The sequence below is a fragment of the Rutilus rutilus genome, assembly GCF_951802725.1.
Source record: "Rutilus rutilus genome assembly, chromosome: 2".
Taxonomy (NCBI): Eukaryota; Metazoa; Chordata; class Actinopteri; order Cypriniformes; family Leuciscidae; genus Rutilus; species Rutilus rutilus.
This window is the reverse complement of record NC_140210.1, coordinates 17593537-17613068: the sequence shown is the minus strand read 5'-3', so window position 1 is coordinate 17613068 and position 19532 is coordinate 17593537. Positions and strand designations below refer to the sequence as shown.

Genomic DNA, 19532 nt, shown 5'->3' with positions numbered 1-19532 from the left:
ATGAATTTACCTAAAACTCGCGTGCAGCCATTCAAGAACTGGTATTTTCTTCAGGAAATGCAACTGTAGGTTTACTTAATATTAATAAACTATTAATAGAATAGCCTACTTTGAGAGACAGGGAGACGAGAGAGAGAGTTGTAAATATAATATATAATATAATATAATGTAATGTAATATAGGCTAATGTAATATAATATAATATAATATAATGTAATATAATACATAAAGAGAGAGAGAGAGAGAAATCTGGCCGTAACTGGAGCGGTAACGGAACTCTATTGTTCTCGTTAAATTCCGTTCCCCCGCGCTCTCGCGCATGCCAGTCTCCCGTTCTCTAGGAGAAGAGACAGGGAGGCTGATGCGCTCGCCTTGCTGCCTCTAACGCATTGGCTGAACGCAGACCTCTGGTGTTTTTTTAGTTGATATTTTTAGCATCGGAGGTCGGACTCGTATTGCATCGAGCGTGGTAGTTCGTGCAGTTCATCTGCAGTGCTGCTGAGCGCTGGAGAACCGCAGTGTGTTGCGCCGTGAACGCTCGAGCTCAGCATATTGAAGAACGTGTCCGCTATTACGGCGAATGATCTGAAGTAAACACACGGGTCTGTTTGTGGAGCGCTGGATATCTCATCTAGGCTTTCAGTGGCCTCTTGCTAAGACGCTTTTTTTGGGGGGTGAAATGGCCAGTCCTGGAAACGATTCGGCTTCAAATGCCCAGCTGGATCAGGGTGAATCTGCAGACGCTACCCCTGAACCAGCGTTTCAAGAAGCTCAGAAATGGATCGAGGTGAGTCTGCTTGCACATATATGCGCACAGAAGTAAAAGTAAACATGTCTTTCGCATCATTTTAATATTTGCTTCGACACTCATATAAAGAGGTTACATTACGCTCTGAACGGCTTATAAATATTGCACCGTTACCTGTTGTGAGCGCGCGAGCGTGTGTATCGTGTTTGGTTACAGCAGCGGGCATTGGAGCCCAACAGCACGGGGATCATGTGCGCGGGATTCGGGTGCTGTAATCGGACTAGCGAGGCTTTGATGGCTCACCGAATTTTTCACTCACATGACAACCATCAGCCTGTTTAAATTTGTTGCCAGATTTTATACTGTAGGTCACCTACCCATGAATGGACACTTTTCCAAACAAAACAGGACTCGTTTTAAAGATGTGCACTGAAACATAGGATACACTGACACTCATATTCTGCGAGCGGACACGCCCCCTTTCGCTAAGCGATTCCAGTTGTTGTGGAAGCTAAAGACACGCCCCCTTATCCTCTACAGACCACGCCCCTTTTCTAAGCAAGCGCAGTCGTCATGGCAGCGCACAGGCTCAATCAAACAGTTTGTTTACGGAGCATTTGTGGCATATACACTATTTACGTGGCCTTCGTTTTATTTGACCTGATTAACTGTCAAGTGTAACATGTGAATGCAGAACTTACTTCATCCCCAGAGATGTTAAAGGTTTTAGATGTAGGTCTTGGTATTAATATTATGACCTATTTTAGGGGTCGAGGATTGGATAGGGAGCATCCTCACGTCACTGATCTAGATTTGAGTTTGAGTCGTGTGCATTAGATCAGGGGTTTTCAATCTTTTTAGATTGACCTCCAAATGTGATCATCCTCACCTCATGTGTGGGACCCCCCTTCCTAAAATTGTAAAGGAATCTATATAATTTCTTGTATAAAGACCCTATTTATACTGTGAACAGTTATTATAAATATTTATATTTATATATTTTTTTTTGTATTGTTGGATTCATTATGTAATTATTTTAATAAAATGTTTATTTTGTATTTTTGTATCTTATTTTTAATATCTATTTATTCTCAAAAAAAAAAATCCTTGTGGCCTTCCAGTTTATTTTTTTTATTTTTTCAGATAAATTGGGACCATCAGTATGACATTGGAATTGTATGTGTTTTATTTTGTTAGGTGTGTGTGATTACATTTCACAAATCCCACCAAAAATAGTCTTGTATACCATGCCATAACCTGTTCATGCTTTCTTCGGTCTGCTTTGCTAGCTATGTGTCGATTTATCCGTCTTTTTTGTTCATGTGTTTCACTGGTAGGCCTATGTCAGTCACACGTTTTAGGACGATCAGTATAAATAGACAGGCTGAAATAGCCTAGCACCCTGCTGCTCGCAAATAGTTTTAACTAAATTGGCACAGAGAGAGACATGCTTCTGTGTCCTGCTAAAAATGCTTTTTCCTCAGTGAGTCACTGAAAGAGCTAGAAAATTACTGACCCAAGCATATGGTAGACTGAAACATGAACAGCAGACTGCGGTACAAATATTCAGACATGCTTGAGGCACATTCATAGAGAGTGAGCCTCTATTTATTGGTCAACTGAGATTGGGTTCTTGATGGTCGATGTCAATATTTAGAAAGCATGTTGGACAATGGACAATATAACATTGATATATAAGCTGCGTAACATGACAAAAATGGCTGAAATCAAGCAAACCCTTATTTCGCACAATATTTGCTCAAAATTCACAAAAACATTGATGATCAGTAAGAAATTAATTAAATATTGTAATTTCCAAGTTCTTAGAAATGTAATCTTTGTATTATTTAATTAAACTCTAATGTCATGAAGTGTAACAAGTAATAAAAGTGATTTGAATTATTATATATTTGTAACATATTATGTATGTATTCCTTCAAATGTGTATAAAAGTAATTGAATTATTATTGATCATTTTCAAACTGAAAGTGTTGTGTTATTAATATTATTATTATTATTTTTCTATTCATGAATGAATAATTCAATAGGTTCACAGCCTGTTCTAATCTGGCCATGCCATAAAATGGTTAATCTGATTTATAAATAAAATAAAAACTTTATGACCCTGACAAACAGTCAAGAGTTTTTTTCAGTGTGTTCCTCTCAATGATATAATTTCCTGTTTTTTTTTTTCTTCTTCTTCTTCTTTAGGTTGGTTGTACCACATGACCTTGATTTGGTGGCTAAATGTTTTCCATAATAGTTTATTATTATTAAATAATTTATAATAATTTGCCAAAAATCAACAGCTTAATTGATCTACCCATATATCGGTCTGACACTTCTTATCTGTATGTAAGGATTGTTTTCAGACAGAGTATTGTATGTCCTGCAGGAGACCTCAAAACCTCTCATAGGGCTCATAGGCGTGTGCTGGATGGGCCATGTGACACTGTACGGAAATTGTATGAGGAAACCCTCCCAGTGCACCTGTCAGTGGCTAGAGACGGACAGCAGCAACCACATCACATTACAGAAAGTCCTTCTCTGCCTTGGCCTATCATATTTCAAGTGCCATAGAGTTCCTCTCCCATTGACTCTCAAGTTTCAGAGCACTTCTCTCTTTCTCTGCCTGTTTCTTTCCATCCTACCATTTGACCGCCACTGTCATAGAGTCACCATGGAGACCATACGGTATAGTCCGGAATGCTTTTCAACTTTTGGTCAACTTTGAGTGCATCTTTCTGGCAGATCAAGAGTATGAGGTCAAGTGTGTGTGAGTCAAAGAGCTTCTACATTTGAGTACAGATGGCTCTGTCATATGACTTCATAAAGCCAGCTGTCACAGCTGTGCAGTCACACACACACACACACAGACATACGGATTAAATGATACAGCTTACACCGTGAGAGAGATTTGGGAGACAAACACAGGCTGTCTACACTATTCACATTCATTTAATGCAGTCCTCTCAGGAACACAGGGACTGAAATCACAGACTAAATATGAGCTCTCCATTATTCCATTGGCTATGGTTTGCTTTCAAGTATTCAGGATCACCACACTAAGAGACACTATAAGCCAAATGACCTTCAGTCCAAATGTTTCTGTGTAAAATCAGGGTTGCCAACTTTTGAGTTCAGCTTGGAGTGAGAATTAGGGAGGGGGGCTGGCTGGGCTATTGACACAAACTTCATGATTTGATTCATATGCTTGCGATTTGATTTCAGTTTGACCGATTCAATTATATATATAAACATTCTGTTTCATGAATCTTTGTGGCTCATTAAAAAGAAAAAAAATGTTGGAATTTGACATCATAGCTTGCGCTGTGTTCATGTTGTGTGCAAGAAACACGGACTCTATATGATGACTCTAACGTTTTGATGCATTTACACGCATTTAGTCTCAACTCGGCGGTAATGTAGCGATACTTGTGTTACGGTACCTTATCAGGACTGTTTCTGGATTGTACTGGTCTCTGATTAGCTTTTGATGAAGACACATTAATCCAATGCTCTTGTCTTCTATCTCAACTCCAACACAATGTTCATGTTGTGTAATGAGTCTTCAAGCTTATGTAAAAAAAATTCAATTCTTTCCAGCATCAAAAGCTCTCCAGCTCCACCACCCACCCTTAAGAGCAAACACAATCCTCATGTATTTTGCAATCGTTCAAACGCAGTGTTATATAACGCTGATTTTACTCATCTTGGAAAAAGCAGTCTTCCTGGTCGAGGAATAATCTGCAAGAGTCCATGGAACATTTAGCATAACTCTCATAATTCACTGCTGCGCTATATAGGAGAGGAGAAGAGATATATAAAGATAGGGAAGAAATAGTATGAGTTGTATGCTATTCTGATTTCAGCCACAGACAGTGCATGTCTGCATTTAGTGTGTGTGTGGTAGTTTTGGCTTCTGACCTCAAAAATGTTGCATGCAAACTTGTTTTTTTTCTGCTGGCGTGGCTACGTTTTGTTAGCAGTTGTATTGGTCCAGCTCTTTTTCTTTATGATATGACATTTTTAGTTAGTATATGGGAAATACTAATGCCAAACAAAGCAAAACTGGGCTTCCTGGACTGTTTGGCACAAGACACTGTAATATCACAAAGTGGGTTTGTTTACCAGATTGACCAACGCTGTGTGAATCAGAGTAATGCACTGCATGGTCCAATTGAATTCAACACAGAATTCTTTATTTCAGGCCTGGGTGCAAACTCGAAATTGCTTTAACAAGATTGAACATTGTAAACAAGTACAACAGGAGAAAGCTGTGCCATGTGTAGACATAAGGCTTTTTAATCCACACATTTACTGTAATAACACAAACTGTATTTATGGCTTTTGTATGCAAGAGTTTATGAAAGGTAAACTCAGTCCCACTATCAGAATATTTTTTCTCCCAGTTGCTGCTTTGAAACAATATGTATTGTGAAAAGCGCTATACAAATAAATTTGAATTGAATTGAATATAAAAAAATAATTTTACAAATGTTTTGTTCAATATCAGTAAATGTACACTCACCTAAAGGATTATTAGGAACACCATATTAATACTGTGTTTGACCCCCTTTCGCCTTCAGAACTGCCTTAATTCTATGTGGCATTGATTCAACAAGGTGCTGAAAACATTCTTTAGAAATGTTGGCCCATATTGATAGGATAGCATCTTGCAGTTGATGGAGATTTGTGGGATGCACATCCAGGGCACGAAGCTCCCGTTCCACCACATCCCAAAGATGCTCTATTGGGTTGAGATCTGGTGACTGTGGGGGCCATTTTAGTACAGTGAACTCATTGTCATGTTCAAGAAACCAATTTGAAATGATTCGAGCTTTGTGACATGGTGCATTATCCTGCTGGAAGTAGCCATCAGAGGATGGGTACATGGTGGTCATAAAGGGATGGACATGGTCAGAAACAATGCTCAGGTAGGCCGTGGCATTTAAACGATGCCCAATTGGCACAAAGGGGCCTAAAGTGTGCCAAGAAAACATCCCCCACACCATTACACCACCACCACCAGCCTGCACAGTGGTAACAAGGCATGATGGATCCATGTTCTCATTCTGTTTACGCCAAATTCTGACTCTACCATCTGAATGTCTCAACAGAAATCGAGACTCATCAGACCAGGCAACATTTTTCCAGTCTTCAACTGTCCAATTTTGGTGAGCTCGTGCAAATTGTAGCCTCTTTTTCCTATTTGTAGTGGAGATGAGTGATACCCGGTGGGGTCTTCTGCTGTTGTAGCCCATCCGCCTCAAGGTTGTGCGTGTTGTGACTTCACAAATGCTTTGCTGCATACCTCGGTTGTAACGAGTGGTTATTTCAGTCAAAGTTGCTCTTCTATCAGCTTGAATCAGTCGGCCCATTCTCCTCTGACCTCTAGCATCAACAAGGCATTTTCGCCCACAGGACTGCCGCATACTGGATGTTTTTCCCTTTTCACACCATTCTTTGTAAACCCTAGAAATGGTTGTGCGTGAAAATCCCAGTAACTGAGCAGATTGTGAAATACTCAGACCGGCCCGTCTGGCACCAACAACCATGCCACACTCAAAATTGCTTAAATCACCTTTCTTTCCCATTCTGACATTCAGTTTGGAGTTCAGGAGATTGTCTTGACCAGGACCACACCCCTAAATGCATTGAAGCAACTGCCATGTGATTGGTTGATTAGATAATTGCATTAATGAGAAATTGAACAGGTGTTCCTAATAATCCTTTAGGTGAGTGTATATCCACATCCCAATGTAAAGTTATGTTTTACTGTCAAATTCATATTTATGACAGAAAAATATGCAATATTATTGCACTTATAGGTCCTTGTAGAATATCACTATTATTGTTTATATATGTATATATGTGTATATACACATACATACTGTATATACTGTGTATATACTGTGTATATATGTATGTATGTCGTACATACATATACATATACATATACACAGTATATACAGTATGTACAGTATATATATATATATATTTTAAAGCACTCCCCATTCCCATCCCCAGAACCCTACGTCTACATTACGACTCAACAACAAAACTGCATTGAGATGGATTAATAGAGAAATGAATCAAAACCCTTCAGTCCTCCAGAGAGGAACGAGTCTAATGAAAGAAATGTGTGTATTGATGTGCATTTTCAAGCACTTCAGCAAGTCTTGACTGAGGTGGAGTTATCGCATAGTGTCTAAGCAACCGATTAGCAGAGTGATTATTAACATGTGAATGAACTCACAAACAGTGAGAGATTGAAAATTGAAAAACATGTGCGCACACACACACACACACACACATCTAGGATCTGAGGGAAAGATACTCTGAGAATAAGGTAGAGCGGTGGAAAATATCTTACACTGAAAATAGAGTTTCTGCCGGTAGCTGCTATAAATCAGGAGTTATTAAACTTGTTTGGCCCGCAACCCAAACAAGATATTTTGTCTTTACTGAAACTTTACTGAAATAATTTCTTTACTCTGTATCATGAAATACATTCTTAAAGGAACCACTGTTGTTCTTTCACAGATTTAAAATGTAACATTTTAATTAAAACATGAACACTGTTAAATGTTAAAACTGATAATACATCCAGCTTGCAGTGGAATTAAATATTGCTTAATGTGATGTTTTGAACGGTTTCCTTTTACCCTTACAAAAATGCACTCAGCTAACTATATTCTCTGCCAAAAATACCATGGTTGCTACAGTTATTGCTCCTACAATAAAACTGTGGTAACCTGGTATTCACAACAACTGTCATTGAAAAAGTATTCTGGAAGGTTTTAACACAGCTAAATGAATGTAATGTTTTTCTGTAGACCTTGTAACAATAATTGCAGTATCTGTGGTATTTTGGTAGAAACGATGGTTGCCATGTGGTTGTGGGATCGATGATAGAAAACATTTATTCTGATTAAACAGTCCCAACACATATTTTGTCTTATAGAACGTAATACATTCATGGAATTAATGTGAGCAAATGTATTTTCTCTTATTCACATTATAGCATTGTGCTGATCTGTGGGTGTTAGGTGCCTCTGCCCCTGTCCCACATACACATGTCATTTGCTTGGTTATTTTAAAATGCTCCAGTCACCCACATTCTGTCCATTTAAATATAGGCTACCTACAGCTGTTCAGTTCTTTTCAATACTTGTGTGTGGTGTGTGTGTGTGTGTGTTTGTGTGTGTACATCCTTGTGTAAATGCTTGTCCTGACACTGGCAACCTTGTCTAACACACTTCTAGTTCCCTGTTTATGTGTCCTTCTCTCTATGCAGAGATCAACGCTTACATTTTTCTTTAGTAGCACTCATTTTTGTCCTTTTGCAAAGTGACTTGACTTGACTTTTGCAAAGTCAAAAATGTTTTGTTTTTTTAATTCATGGCAAGAGATAACATATTTGGACATTTTATTCTTGATACATTTCTAGTAACAACATTACAAAATGTTTGTGAAACAGAACTATTTTCAGTTAACCCTGCTCATGAATATTAATTACATTTTGTGACATTCACCCAGTAGCAGAAGCTTGTGAAAAGTTGTAAAAAGGTGTTGTTAACTGTGTGTTAATAAGATGGTGAATTAACTAACTCTAGTATAACTGATAAATATTTATTATGACTATAAATTAACTGACTTAATGGAGATGCACAGAAGATTACTGTGCAATGTATTCATGACCCAGTTAACCCTCTGGTGCTGTTCAGTCGGTTTTGACCATTTTGTTTTTTAGATTTTACACTTTGTTTGTCGGAATGGTACGAGCCTTGGTAAAGGTTTTGGCACTTGCTATGAACACACACACAAACATTATGGACGTTTAAAAAAGTTGAAATGGTCCTGAAAAAAATAGGCACACTTGTATTGTTCGCGGTCAAAGATGACCACGTTGGAAATAAATAAGAGACGAATTTCACCTAGTGGAAACGTTTGGTACTGCGCCCAAACAAAATCTTACTAACGCAAAATCTTTGAGATATGTTTAGATTCATGGCTTTGATTTTCTCACAATTTTAGAGCAAAACATGTTTTGAAAAATAAATATTTCATATAAAACTAAAAAATAGTATGTTTATGCATTTTTCATAATAATAAACTTAAACCTCTATAACATTTTTATCATACTAAAATAGACTAGTACATTCATTTCATTGAAATAATAATTAAAAATGTTGACCGCCACGCAAGCAGTACTAAGTTTCATACAGCAATTGATGGAAAGCAATAACAAGCTGCCAATTGCAGTGTGAAAGGTAATCTGCATATTTAGTTATTGGTGTTTTTATTCTGATAGTTTTACATTTAAGTTTTGATCAGTACTTTTGCACATTGGCAAACAGTAATTTTCACTCGCAAATTCTTGTGAGGGTCAGATTCCAACGAGCAAATGGATAGAAGAGCATAACGTTTTAAAATCCGCTTTTGCCCACGTATTATCCCTTGTTCTTTTACAGCTTTTAATTTTGCCAGAGTAGTGGCGAGAGAGAGAGAGAGAGAGAGAGTGCTTGTTAATCCTGTGTGTGTCTTTGTCTGGACGGATGAGTTGGAGTTGTCTATTTCAAACAGCCCTAGTCAGGTGGCCTATTTTCAGATGTATTTTAAGACCGTATGTCCTGAGAGACATCATCCCTTGTCTGTTTCTGCCTCAGTGAGAGAGAGTAGCCCTGCTTTCTGCTGCTGAGGCTGTTGCTTAGGTGATTATACCTAAGCCTGTACACTGCTATTTTGGTCTGTGTTGGGCCTTAATGATGATGTCATGGAGCAGAACTTTTTATGGGTATTAGTCTCTTAATCATGTTAATAAATTACATATTGCATATCACATTATTGTCACAATAATGTTGTGTTAGTTTCATTTACATGGACTTTTGGAGTTTGTTCACTGTTAGTTTCCTGTTTTCTTTGTCTTAGTCAAAGCCACTAGAAGGCAAGCCTGCAACCTTTAGCCAAAAAAGCGGAACGGCTAATGCTAACGCTCGGCTGTGGCGGTACACAGGGATGGAGACCAGAGGCTGTTTTTTTTTAATGGATGTCAATGGAGAAGAGGCTTCACAGCACTAAATAAACCGCTTGTGTGAGGAAATAGCTTATCATTTAATGAATCAACTGCCTGCCCACTAATCTTCAACATGTTTTATGCTAAACAATACTTTTGTTGGAAACGATGTAGATTTTACTGTGATAAAAAGGTTATATATAAGAGAAGGCAGAGAGGGAACAACAGGTAGGACTCATTTACGGCATTACCATAGTATGTAATAGAGTGGCGCAGGTATGACATCAGTTTGTAGGCCAAAACGCGAAAGCGAGTTAGCATTTTAGCTCTTCCAGTTCCATCGTCCTGAAGTCAATGTTTTAATGGGGTTTTGGTTAAATGGCTGAAATAAGGTCTGTGGTGAACACAAGCTCAAGACACTTTCATGTTTTATTCTACGATATAAAATACATCAATATTACCCCACTCGTGATTTTTTTTTAAGGTGTAACGTCTTGAAAAAGGTGGTTGGTAACAAGTGGCTAAATTGGACTAAAGAGGCTGTCGAGGCGATCACACTTCGGTCCGCTTTTACAGCCTCATTATGCTTATAATTGTGCTCTCATAAACTATTTTAACTCAAACGTTCTGGCAAAATGTTTTTAGATAAAAACTGAAAGAGTTGTCGGAAGCTTAGTGATGGTGACGTTGAATTTGTGGGACCGTGGTGTAGTTCGTTTATAGCTTTTTACTTCTGGCGACTGCATTTAGGCTTCAAAATTCATAAAAGTTGTTTTCATCTGTGATAATTATCTTGATGGACGTGCAAGTATAATAAACTTTTGCTGATCACAGAGCTTGTTTTTAGCGTTAATCCAAAAGCCTATGGGAAAATCCTTTTGGGTTGTTCTCAAGGGAACCAGTGTGATGCTAAATGCCGGTTGGCCTACAAAGTGGCGTCATACCTGCACCACTCTATTGTAATATTGAGTGATATTGTGTTGTCTAAAGAAAGTAAAAAATACCGACGTTTCTTTAAGGCTTTGCCAATTATGATAAGACTTGTATTGAAATGGCTATTATAACTGCACTTTCTCCAATGGTAGGAGATACTGACCCTCTCATGTCCCTACAATAAGAAAATCTCTGTCTTAGTTTCCTGCCACTCATCTGTTTCCATGGACACTAACTCAATCATCACAACTGTTCATTATTTAGTTCATCACCATTGTGTATCTAAGTTCCTCACCACCTCTCCCTCATTGTCTGGTATTGTTGTGTCATATATGCTGTTATGTTTGTTCTTCTCTAGTTTGTTTTATTTAATAAATCCTATTGTTATTTTTACTTCTTGGGAATCTTCTTCTTCGTCTACTTTGGAGCTAAAATGTTACAATTATATTTGCATTGCATATAACATCATATTACCTATAATATTTCCCTTTTTTAGTTAGTTAGCTAGCCTTCGTTTAGCAAGCTAACAACTTAGACTGCAAGTTTAGCATTAAGCTAACTGGAAAGGAAAATCTGTTTTGATTAGCAATATCATGATAGCACTACATTTTTTTTTAGGTATTAAAGAATTTGCATAGGAATTTGGATAAGTGGACAGGATCTCTCTATTGTATTTATTGATGTTTAGAATTAGCTTTTATTTTTAAAGTTTTAGCTTCAGTTTGTTTTATTTATTTTGTTATGAGCTTTTTTTTTTTATTTAATATTTGTATATAGCTTTAATTTTTGTATTTCAGTTTTACTTTTAGTAGTTTTAGTGCTTAAAGGAGCCGTATGTAAGATTGTGGCCAAAACTGGTACTGCAATCACTTTCAAAGTACTGTAGAGCGGTGTATCCCCTCCCCTCCCCCCTGACTCGACATTGCCAGTTAGGCTGCAGGATCCAGCACGAACGTTTGTAGCTGCAGCTGTGGTAACTAGAGCAGAGCTGGCAACCCGGATGCTGAAACACTACTGACTTCGTGATTGGTAGATAGGTGGAGGGTGGCGCTTCAGGCCAAAACACAACATGACAACATCAACATCAGTTGAGAGCTGCAACATCACTTTTTAAATGACAATATCCTGGCCGGACTACTGTTGTCAGTGATATAAATATATGAAATGAACATGATTTCTTAATGTCTAGTAACATATCAGGGCCATTTTATGATTAATTGAAATAAATTTCTTACATACGGTTCCTTTAACTTAGAACTTTTTTCTACACTTAAATGACAAAGGGACAAAAACACAATCACACATTCACAGCTAGTCCATGAATTACGTCCTAATTTAGTACAATATTATGTTGGTTAGCCTACTCCTGTTCTTATTTCAGGGAGTTTTATATTGACTTGCTACCAAAATAAGACTTTGCAATATGTGAGTGTGACAGATGAACAATAGAGAGCAGGATCTTAGTAAAAACTATTGCTGGTAAGTCGGATATCCTCTACCAAAACCAAATTGCTTTGAGTCAGCTAATGGGACGTTGCCTTGAGCAGCTCACTGTTTTCTTGGCTCTAGTGTATGGCATGGCCATTATGGTGAAATGTGGCCTCTTATACAACTGCACTGTAGGGGAGCTGTTCCTCTGGGTATTTTGACTGGACTGTCACACGCAGGTGTGTGTGTGTGTGTGTGTGTGTGTGTGTGTGTGTGTGTGTGTGTGTGTGTGTGTGTGTGTGTTTGCGAGCCTGGCGTCAAGGTAACGGAACTGCTTGTCTGCCACCAGAAGCTTTTTTGGTTCTTCCTAAAATGTTGCTATCAATCAGCTGTCTCTCTCGGCATGTAGGCAGAGAAACGAGCACATAGCCGAACTTTGAACTTCCGTTTTTTGTTGTATATTTCTGTGGCATTGCTGTCGAAGAGTACCCTAATTAGCTGGTGAAGTGGATTTACTTAACCAAAGTGATGAGCATTGAAATGTTTTTTTGAAAATGTAAAAATGCAGAAAGTTTTGTTTGATGCAGGTTTAGGGGTCGGGTTAGTGTAAGGGGAGAGGATATACAGTTTGGACTGTATAAAAACCATTACGTCTATGGAGAGTCCCCACAAAGATAGCGAACCAGACTGTGTGTGTGTGTGTGTGTGCTTGAGTAATGAAGAGAGTAAAGACATAAGGCAGAAGATGAGTGAGTCTTTCTGACAGTTAAAGACAGCTGCAGAGGATTTCTCAAAGATCTGTGTGTGACTGTGAGATGTCTGCATGTGTGAAAATTGGTTCGTGTGTCTGTGTCCTGAATCACTTCTTATTCCCTATATAATGCACTACCATTGCACTTCTGTTTTGTAGCGTTGTCTGAATTTTTAGAGAAGATTTAATTCGCTATATAATTCACTTTAACTGCGTGAACTTTGGTATATACTGTTCAAACATTCTGGGTTGGTACGATTTTGTAATGCTTTTGAAAGAACTCTCTTATACACACCAAGGCTACTTTTATTTTCATCAAAAATACCGTAAAAACAGCGATATTGTGAAATATTATTACAATTATTATAACTGTTTTCTGTTTTAATACATTTTAAAATGTTATTTCTGTGATGCAAAGCTGAGTTTTAAGCAGTCAGTTTTCAGTTATTCTGCTTAATGTTTTTTATGAAAACTGAAACATATTTTTAAGACTCTGACACATTGAATGTTTAAATAAACAGGGATTTTGTAACATTATAAATCTGTATTGTCACTGATCAATTGATCAAGTGTAATGCATCCTTGGTGAATTAAAGCATTAATCTAAAGGTGCTCTAAGCGATGTCACATGTTTTTTAGGCTGAAACATTTTTTGTCACGTACTGCAAACATCTCACTAGCTGCCTGTCCCCTGAACACACTGTAAAAAAAATGTGATCTCTGTAGACAGCCCAGGCTCCGCAAACGGCAACAAAAACAAACTGGCCCAGCCTGGACCACGGAACATAACAAACAGTGTTCCAGCCAATAACCGACAAGAATGATTTGGGGGTGGGGGTTGGGGGGTTAGTGCGCGTGCACATGAAGGGGGTGTGGGGAGTGGAGGAAAGAGGAGCATGAAGAGGGAAGTTAGCTAGAGGAGAGATGTCAGACAACGACTAACGTTTTAATTATATTCTCTTGAATTTTAATATGGCCGACACACGACCAAAGAGACGACGTTCCGATGAACAAATAGCAAAGAAGAGGGAAAAGGAGAAGGAATGCGCGAAGTCCCGAAATTACATCGGGAGAGGGGACAGGATGAGGAGGGAGGGTCAAGCTAGCCTCCGTTTTTTTTTTTTTACAATAGTTCGAACGTCAACAAGAAGTGACGTCAGCCAACATCGCTTAGAGCACCTTTAATTCATGCCAAAAAAAAGAAGAAAAAAAGAAAATTCTAACTGACCCCAGTATGTGTGACAGCTTCATTGTCTGAATGAAGTCGCTCATTTTCATTCACTATTTCCCTTTATAGTGAGCAATAAGGCATTTGCTTTATAGGTGGTGAACGAGTGACCGAGTGAGTAATTTCAGACACAGCATGTGTGTTGTTGGGTAAATCAGTGACCCATATTTCATTGCTTGTGTCATTAGCCCTTAGCACAGTTAGCAACAGCTACAAAAATAAACCAACAAATTATTCACAGAACACCATCAGAAGACATGGTTTTCGTTTAACTACAGGAACATAAAGGACATGTTTATGATATTAGTGTAGCCTAATTAACAAATACTTCTCAAAAGTTTGCAAAAATTTTGGTGTAATTTCTTGCTTTTTTAAAATATATATTTTTTAGATTAATTCTTTGTGCCATTTTTTTGTGACCCTTTTCCACTCTCTCGCTGACCTTTTAAATTAAATGGGCTCTTTTAAAAATGCCTCTTTCCCATGTGAAATGAGCAACACCACACAGACTATAGCGTTGCTGTTAAGCTTAATATCATTTTTTACCTTATCCGTAAATAACAGCCTCTTTGCAAAGCAAAATATCTATGCTAAACAATTCTTATTTTTACTTATTACTTATTTTTGCAGTAAAAGTCTTTATTCATGTGCCCTTGTAATCTTTAATCAAAACTTCAACTTCATATCCCTCTTGCAACAACTCTTCTCTTCCTTGATGACATATTTTCTCACATGAGATCACGTCAATAGATATCCAGAATTGATCCAATCAATTCCAGATGGATAGAATGAAATCCCGGCCTAAATTTTTTCTTGTTCGAGAAGCCGTTTCACTCGGATATACGTCATAATAGGGAAGAAAAGACAATTGCAGCGTTCCGTTTTATGCCGACTTTATGATCAGAGTGAAATGATTTGGAATCTGCTAAAAATAAACTTTGAAAGCATGCAGAGCAACATGTGCTACACAGAGTCAGGAACAGCACAAGGTTTGGCAGATTCTGATGGTATTAAGGAATAATAGCATCAATCTGGGTTTCTCCTCATTACCTCAGCTCCATCATCCTATCATAATGTCATTATCTTCATAATGAAAATCATAATCAACTCTGCAGTTTAGCCATGATCTAATATGGAACATATTAATGTATAAGAACATTTGGAATGAATGAAGAGAGAGAGAGAGAGAGAAAGGAATGAATGTGAGGAGTGATGCATCATTCAGGTTAGCAGATATTGGGTAATTCAGAGGAGAAGTACAGTGTCCATGTTAATAGTGCTGTGTGACGCTGTGGATTCCCTTCTTAGCAGCTGAAGGACAATGGACAATGAGGGACCTCGTACTGATTTACAGGTCAGCTGTTTCCTGCTCCGAGAGAAACTGTGTAAAGGTTTAGGGGCTAACAGGTTTATGGGTAATTGTGTGTGTGCTTGCAGGTTTTTGCCTTCATTCCAACGTGCTTTGCATAATATAATCTTTACTAATCTCAACTACTTGGTCATGTACTTGGCAATATAGAGCAAATTAATGTTCTTTTTCTCTCTCTTTTTACACACACATTTTTGGTGTGTGTGAATGTGCTAAGTAAGGACAGGTTATCTAGTTTAGTAGTTTACTTGTGCTCATTAAATGCACACATACGCCACACAGTTTATATAATCACTCACACACAGAAAAACATACACATACATATTTATACACAATGACCGATCTAAACAGACGTTGTGCATCTAGATAGAATGTGTCAAGAATTGCCCTAATAACTACCAGATATGCTTCTCTGGCAAAAAGCAGCTGTTGTTCTTTGTAAAAAAACTATTTTGTTTTTTAAATTTAGAAAGAGCTATGGGCGTGTGAACACACACACACACACACAATAAAATGGCAATATCATAACATATTAAAACATGAAGATTTCAACTTTGGGATACTATTGTTCCTCCCTAAAGAAATAGAAAGCATCTTTTTAGTTAGCATTTAGACCTTAATTATACTGTAAATTTATAGGACAGTGACAGCGGACAATTCATTTGACTATATCTTACATTAAAACATTTTTCATGAAGTTTTCACTGATGATGATGATTTTGCTCTTTGTCTGCTTGACAGGCAGTGACAGGAAGAAGTTTTGGTGATAAGGATTTCAGAAGTGGACTGGAGAACGGCATTCTGCTCTGCGAGTGAGTTTTACATGCATACTTTATACAGTGCTATGCATAAGTTTAGACACCCATACTAAAGTTGACTAAAAAGAGGAATAAAAAATCATCTTTTGGAAACTGAACTTAATGCCTTAATTAAAAAAATTAGGACAAATCCAACCTTTAAGGACACCAATTTTCTTTGTGAATGAATAATGTATCGTAAATAAATAAATGTTCTTCCTTAAAATACAGGGTGCATAAGTGAGTACACCCCTATGTTAAATTCCCATATAGGCAGGCAGATTTTTATTTTTAAGTATTTTTTTTTTTTTTTAATTTAGGATACTATGCATCCTGATAAAGTTCCCTTGGCCTTTGGAATTAAAATAGCCCCACATCATCACATAGCCTTCACCATACCTAGAGATTGGCATGGTTTTATTTCAGTTAGCCTAATAGCTAGTTTGATTTGCATTGAGAGATGATCTTATGGAAAGTACCCCATGCCAATCTCTAGGTATGGTGAAGGCTATGTGATGATGTGGGGCTATTTTAATTCCAAAGGCCAAGGGAACTTTTATCAGGATGCATAGTATCCTAAATTAAAAAAAAAAAAATACTTAAAAATAAAAATCTGCCTGCCTCTATGGGAATTTAACATAGGGGGGTCCAAACTTATGCACCCTGTATTTTAAGGAAGAACATTTATTTATTTACGATACATTATTCATTCACAAAGAAAATTGGTGTCCTTAAAGGTTGGATTTTTCCTAATTTTTTAAATTAAGGCATTAAGTTCAATTTCCAAAAGATGATTTTTTTATTCCTCTTTTTAGTCAACTTTAGCATGGGTGTCTAAACGTATGCATAGCACTGTATGTACATTTAAAATGTTTAGTGGAAGTTGTCATTTCTGTAGTTACATTGATTTATTTTGATTTATTATTTAACTAAATGCAGACACTGCTAATTAATTAATATGCGAGTGTATATACAAAATAAACATAAACATGTTTGCATAAGCATCCAATTTAAAACAATTATTTAGAAAAAAATGGTTTATGGTCCAAATTACTGTATAATGTATAACTTTTTTTGCAGTGTCAAGAGTCATTTTGATGATGGTATGATTCAACCCACATATTATTGTTCTCTAATGTTATTTCTCTCTCTCTCTCTCTCATTATGTGACTCATTAGGTTGCTGAGTTCAGTCAAACCAGGCCTTGTGAAAAAGATCAACAGACTCCCAACTCCCATTGCAGGACTGGTGAGTGCGCTTATTGTGTGTTTGTTTGCTCATTCGTTTGTTTGTGCTCTTTTGTTTGTGCCTATTTGTGTCAGGCCAGGCTCTGCACTGCTGTCTCAGAACAAATATGTCTCTGTCTGTGTCTATGGCAGTTATTTTACATTTCAGGGACGTGCACAGACATTTTTAGGGGCAGTGGCCCAAACTGGCCGAGACGGGCACTTCAGCTGATAAGGGTAGAGGGGCATTGGCTCAAGCAACCGGGCCACCCCCTTTGCACATCCCTGTTACATTTACCCCATCAAGATATCAGATAAATACAGACCCTAATGAGATAATTAACTGAAGTTTATTCTGGTATTACCATGGTACTTTATTGTAAGTGTCACTTTGTAAGATTTCTTAAGACACATTTACACAACTTCTGGTGCTTGTTTTCTCTCTCTCTCTCTCTCTCTCTCTCTCTCTCTCTCTCTCTCTCTCTCTCTCTCTCTCTCTCTCTCTCTCTCTCTCTCAATTCAATTCAGAATTGCTTTTTTGACATGCCTGTAAATAATACAATATTGCCAAAGCTTGGAATACATAGAATAATTATAAAAACATTAAAATAATAGAAGAAAATATTATAGCATAATTTAAATTTAAATAAACAGTGTAACAAATCAGAACATGTGAGGATACCACAGTGTTTACTCACACTCACACACACACACACACACACACACACACACACACACACACACACACACACACACACACACACACACAGACACACGCACACACACACACACACACACACACACACACACACACACACACACACACACACACACACAGACACACACACACACACACACACACACACACACACACACACACACACACACACATTACTGAGGGTGAATTTCTCTTCTCTCTCTCTCTCTCTCTCTCTCTCTCTCTCTCTCTCTCTCTCTCTCTATCTCTCTCACACACACACACACACACACACACAGACACACACAAACTGTGAGGTTTTGCCTGTAATTGCATAATATGTGTCTTTTTCTCTTATCAGGATAATCTGACCATGTTTCTGAGAGGATGTGAAGAGCTGGGATTGAAGGGATCACAGCTGTTCGATCCCGGAGATCTGCAAGATACATCGATACGTGCAAACTTAACGTATGTGTGTGCCTGTGTGACCATAGACGGTATAAGGAGGAGGAAACTGATTATGTGCAGAAAAATGAATGAGATAAATCACAATCAGTTTGGCAGCTATAGAACATCTTAAATTTTAGTCATTTACAGCAGCTCATCTTTTTGCTCTAGAACGTAATATATTCATATTAGCTAACCCCCCCCCCAAAAAAAGGGTTTAGCTACAGAAGCTATTGAAACAGATTTTGGTTAATCCCTATTCAAGTAGATAAGAGAGCTGATTTTATACGTCTGTTCAAAGGAGTCAAGATGGGGTTTTTTTTTAAGAGTTTTTTTTTTTTTACTTGGCAAGGATTCATTAAATTGTGCAAAAGTGACATTTTTAGAATGGTAATAACTTTTAGATTGTTACAAAAAAAAAATATTCCAAATAAGTAATACTTTCTATTTATCAAAGAATTCTGAAAAACAACATCACGCTTTCCTTTTGGAAATATTAAAGGGTTAGTTCACCCAAAAATGTTGTCAGTAATTACTCACCCTCATGTTGTTCCAACCCCGTAAGACTTTCGTTCATCTTCGGAACACAAATTAAGATATTTTTGATGAAATCTGAGTGCTGTCTCACTCCTCCACAGGCTTATGGACACTATAACTTGCTGGCCCACAGTAGCACAATTGATTTCAACATTGATAATAATAATAAATGTTTCTTGAGCACCAAAGCAGCATATCAGAGTGATTTCTGAAGGTTCATGTGACACTGAAGACTGGAGTAATGATGCTGAAAAATTCAGCTTTACCGTCTTACCTTTTAAAAAATTAAAGAAATTCTCAATATTAGTACTTACTGTATTTTTGAGCAAATAAATGCAGCCTTGGTGAGCAT

At 37.5% G+C, this 19532-nt stretch overlaps 1 protein-coding gene across 2 annotated transcripts in view; it reads left to right on the top strand.

Moving 5' to 3' along the window:
- The first annotated feature begins 358 nt into the window (after positions 1–358).
- limch1a (LIM and calponin homology domains 1a) overlaps positions 359–19532 on the top strand; it is a 57357-nt gene continuing 38183 nt past the window's right edge. For both annotated transcript variants that reach the window (XM_084402896.1, XM_084402895.1), the window contains exons 1-4: positions 359–787; positions 16218–16288; positions 17452–17521; positions 18558–18664. In XM_084402896.1, coding sequence (XP_084259022.1) covers positions 680–787; positions 16218–16288; positions 17452–17521; positions 18558–18664 — 356 coding nt within the window. In that variant the 5' untranslated portion in view covers positions 359–679. The remainder of the gene's footprint in view (positions 788–16217; positions 16289–17451; positions 17522–18557; positions 18665–19532) is intronic.